This window comes from Limulus polyphemus, unplaced genomic scaffold, assembly GCF_000517525.1.
Source record: "Limulus polyphemus unplaced genomic scaffold, Limulus_polyphemus-2.1.2 Scaffold4802, whole genome shotgun sequence".
NCBI lineage: Eukaryota > Metazoa > Arthropoda > Merostomata > Xiphosura > Limulidae > Limulus > Limulus polyphemus.
Window position 1 is genome coordinate 30,400 of NW_013670412.1, and position 4,948 is coordinate 35,347.

General features: G+C 30.7%; 1 protein-coding gene across 1 annotated transcript in view; it reads left to right on the forward strand.

Annotated features, from left to right (window-relative positions):
* Positions 1-788: 788 nt before the first annotated feature.
* Positions 789-4,948, forward strand: part of LOC106471705 (protein ABHD11-like) — a 14,620-nt gene continuing 10,460 nt past the window's right edge. Inside the window, exons 1-2 of the mRNA XM_013932323.2 lie at positions 789-923; positions 2,733-3,027. Coding sequence (XP_013787777.1) covers positions 2,750-3,027 — 278 coding nt within the window. The 5' untranslated portion in view covers positions 789-923; positions 2,733-2,749. The remainder of the gene's footprint in view (positions 924-2,732; positions 3,028-4,948) is intronic.

The window sequence follows — 4,948 nt, forward strand, 5'->3', positions numbered from 1 at the left end:
GCAGGGACGGACAATTAAGTCCAAGCGCGATAGAATGTGAGTGAATTGTTGTGAACTATAGTGTGTGTAACTGTGAAAACTAAGTACATTACAAAGTTGTATTGAGGAAGAATAAACAAGTTTTATAAAGAAAGGACCTGTATCTTAGAAGAATTAACAAACAAACATACAGAGACGTAACAATAGATACATCTCCACAGCAAGATTAAAGCACTATTCCCGATAAGTGGTAATCAGATAGCTTTATAAAAGTTACTGCAATTATTTTCTCAATAGTTTCTTAAAAAGGGGTTTTCAAAAATTGATAAATTTAACTACTACAGTTATGATGTGGTGCTACATTTGAGGACTAACATTGTAAAACATAAATCAGGAATTTAACTTTATTTATTTTTTCCTATTTGTGCTTTTTACTTCTCTTCTTGACAAATTAATTTGCCCAGTATCCCCCGGTAAGTTTACGGACTTATAACGCTAAAATCCAGGGTTCGATTCCCCGCAGCAGATATCCCAATGTGGATTTACTCTAAAAAACAAACATCCCAGTGGCTCAGTAATAAATCTGAAAGCTTATAACGCTAGAAACTGAGTTTCAAAACACGTGGCGGGTACAGCACAAATAGACCATTGTACGTGTAGCTCTGTGCTTAACATCAAATAAACAATCAAAACTAATTCATTTCTTGCATTTGTAAAAGTACTACTAATGTTTCTATATAATTTTGTTTAATTATTATTATTATTTTTTTAATGGTATCGTTCTCATATTTCAATTGCCCTTGATACTCAATAGAGGGAACTGTAGCGGTATACTCGTCTGCTTTGCTTAAGTATGTTGCTTACTCTGTGTGAGAAAATGCGATTAATAATTTGTTAGTTTGATCTTTAAATTGAAACGTATTCCGTGCTGGTAATAATTTCATGTATGTATATACATCAAATACATAATTTAATTTTGAAGCTTAGTTGTAATTATGATAATGTTAATAGCTTATCGAGATTCGTTGCTTGAATATATAGAAATGCTGGAGAAGCCGCGCTACGTCGTAAAACTAAACGCTGGCAGATAATAGCATACGGAGAGAAACATGGTCTTTCAAGGATGTTCCTTCTCCTCTCCCAATAGAAAAATACCCCCCCCCCAAAAAAAAAACACGCTTTATTTTACAGGAAATCATAGATCCCTTCATTAAACTCTTGTAATGTGTCGGCCTGTAATGCCGACGTCAACTCATCCTTTAAAATTAAAGTCTTACCATCCTGTTCCAGTGTCAAAAAAATTAACGTCTTACAACGTTTTACAAAACTTAAACTTGTATCCTCTGCACCTGTTCTTGTCAGAATTCAGTACAGAGATATCAGAGGCTTTTAATCCTTTTGACTTTATTCTTATGATCCTTTAAGTAATCGTTTAAGCTTGAATAAAATAATGTCTTACCATTTATTCTCAAATGAAAACAAGTTAAGAGTTTTAACTTGTATAACCAATAAGAGAACCCTTCCATCCCCAGAATCGTTCTATTAACCCTCTTCAGAATCCTTTCTAATTAGTCTATGAACTTTCTTAATAGATAAGACCATGATTCATGCAAGACTAAACTAGTGATTTGTATAAATTAGGAGATACTTATTTCTCCCCACTGTTTTTCTAACTTGTGATAAATTTGTTTATAGATGCACCCTAAAGCCCTATTAGCTTTACTACTAGCAACAGAGCAGTGTCTTAATAGCTTATTTATCAGAATGACATGATCCTTTTTTTCAGTCACTCTATTCAGTGGGTTCTCATCAACATTAAGTGTGTGATTGAAATTATGATAATTCAAATGTCTAACTTACTAATTGATCCAAGTCATTTTGTAGTACCTCAGTGTCCTCATCACAGTTAGAAATATCAAAGTTTTTAATGCCATTAATAAACATTACTAATTATGCCTGTATTAATGTCATTAATGTAAATATAAAAATAACAAAAGATCCAAGCACTTATTCCTTAGGCATACCACTGATAACAGGAATCCAGTTTGACAAACACCTTTAATAACATTTTGTTTTCTCTGTCCCAGCACCCTAAAATACAGTTAACAAATCTTTCACAAATCCCTGGAAATGTGACTTTCTAATTTAATTTTCTGTGTGACACCTTATCAAAAACTGTATAAAAAAATATAAGTATACACCCAGTTCACACTCTGTTCCATCATCCAGATAATAAGTAACATCCCCAAAGAAAGGTAACACAATACTAAGTTAAGATGTTGCCTTTAATGAATCAAAGTTCACTTTCTTTTATGATAACCTTTGTTACTAAATGGTTTTTCAAAGCTCATTTTATCAGACTGTCTAGAAATTATACAAATACAGAAGCAAGACTTCTAATTTTCAGGGCATTATGTCCCAGAAATACAATATACTGTGTTCTATATTGATTAGGGTTATTAATTTCAGATAGCACTTAGCTTATGGTTGAGAATTGTTTTGAAAACTTTGATGCCAATTATAAAAGTATTGTAACATTCTTACTACTGTTAATTGTTTTAAATTTTTTTACTATTAAAGATATTTTAAATAAAAATGAGAAATAGACTTAAGAATTATTTTAATTTCATTTTGAATGTAATGGAAATATGAGATAGTTTAATACATATAAGAATTTTACTATTCTTGGTTTATGATTTATTCTTTCAGGAATTATTAAACCTTATGATTTTTAACTTAAACTTTAATTTCAGATCATTACATCAAAGGGATGGCCTTTACAAAATTGAGAATAAACTTACTAGATAAGGGCTTGTTGAAAATTTTACATATGCCACAATTCTGGCTTCAATCTGAAAAAGTTTGGCTTAGCCAGAGGAAGCTTTCTTGCCAAATTAAATTTCACAGACCCTTACTTTCTTGCAAACGAGAAATCAAGATGAATAGCAATCATTGGAAAAACAACGCCATCTACATTTCCTGTCCCGTTTTTGGAGCATGGAGATTGTGTACAACCCCGAGTGGCTCTCAGAAAAGTTCACAGAATTGGTAAAAATTTTCATTGTATGAAAATGCTAGTATGGAATAAAGATTGTTTGTAAAATAAAAAACAACCATAATTATAATGCGTATATCTAGATGAGCAAAATTTGGAACTTTTTTCATTATTTGTATCATACATGAATAATAATACAGATGGAAAAGGCATTTCGGATGCATTCAGAGAAAAATCATTATTGGTTAGCTTGAGAGGGAAATTTAATAAGTGTATATTGGATTCAAGATTAATAAATTTTGTATATAAAACACATGACTGTAACTTTGAGATAATTCCTTCATTTGACCAGAAATTATCATTCAGATAAATCTCCCAGGAATTAACTGTAATAAAGAGTCATTATAACTGCAGTTGCAGTATTGATAGCTGTAATTAGAAGTGCTTAATATTATCGAGAGAATGATATCTTACTTTAAAAAATATAATTTTTAATTTGAGATTGAATATATTTCTTTAGAAGTGAGATTTAATCAAACATCATTAGCTATGTATCGGAAATTCATATTATTGCTGTACTAGCTTGCAAGTTGTTGGTTTTTTTTGGGGGGAGGGAGATTAAGGCAACTTTTGAATATCGGTTATCCCAGCTTCTGTAAGGTTTTTTTCTTATGAAATGATTTACAAAAGGTTGGTTAACAAGTGTTAGTTATGATATTAATGGTGTAGAGAGAATTATATAACCAAGCACACAATTAATTTTGGCATGCTGTAACTAATAAATTATTTCAGTTTGACATATTAAAAGGTTGAATTTGTCATGAAGCATTGTTTATAGCTTGTTTATTGTTCCTTTTTATGTGGACTACAAGATAATGTCTAGCATGTCAAAGTCACAAGTTCAAAACATTATAATAAATGCATATTTTAATTTCATGAACTCTGACCACCAGGACCTACTGCTAAGTGTACCAATAGTAGTTTGTTAAATATAAATATCATATAAAGCTGACAAATATGTCTTGACTTGAGGAGCATTTGTCTCTAAATCAAATCACTTTGCTTACAAACATTTCCATATGGTTCAACTATTTTCCATCTGTCCTTAAACTATGTACCAATTTCGTATTAAATGTCAAGCTATCTTTGAGGGTTGGAGGAAAAAAATAAATAATTTGTAACAGTATAAGAACCTGGTAACCCTAGTTCTAGACCCAATTTGATACCTAATTTTCACTTTTTTTTCTTGTTTTCTTTGGCGTTACTTTTAAAGGAATCCCCCAAATGTGAGCTTTCCGAAACTGTAAAACATTTTTATATGTTGCAATGAAGGCAGCTAATTCTAAATAGTATATGTAAAACAGTCATACATTGGACCTCTTGAAATTCTACTAATTTAACCAAAAGTTATGAGGAATTTTTTTTATGCCCTGTAATTATAACTGGTACAAAAACAAGCAAAAAAGTCTATTATTTTGATTTGAAAAACGTTTTTATATGTTTAACATTTTAATTGCATTCTTTCATGGTTTTTTAACATGGAACATTTTTTCAAAAAGAGATCTAATAATGAATAAATTAAAACCTTAAAATTTACCAAAGAACATTTTGTTCTGGTCAAGTGTATTAATATAATTTGTTTCAGGATCTCCAGCAGAATAGAGATTGTAATTGCCAATTAAAACAACACCCTTTCATTAATTATAATATAACATAATATTTTGGAACAACATGGGACCTATTGGTCCATCTCAGCTGTTCCATCCCCAAAACTAAATTAAAATGATTAAAAATAAATATAAAATAATAACTTTAAACCCAGCCCTTTTCTTAAACTCACTTAAATTTACTGCCTCCACAAAATCTGAAGGCAACCCATTCCAAAGGTCAACCACCCTGTTAGAAAATAGAACTGTATTAGCTGAAGATGACTCCTACCTTGACCTAAATTTATATTTGTGTCCCATAGTTCTA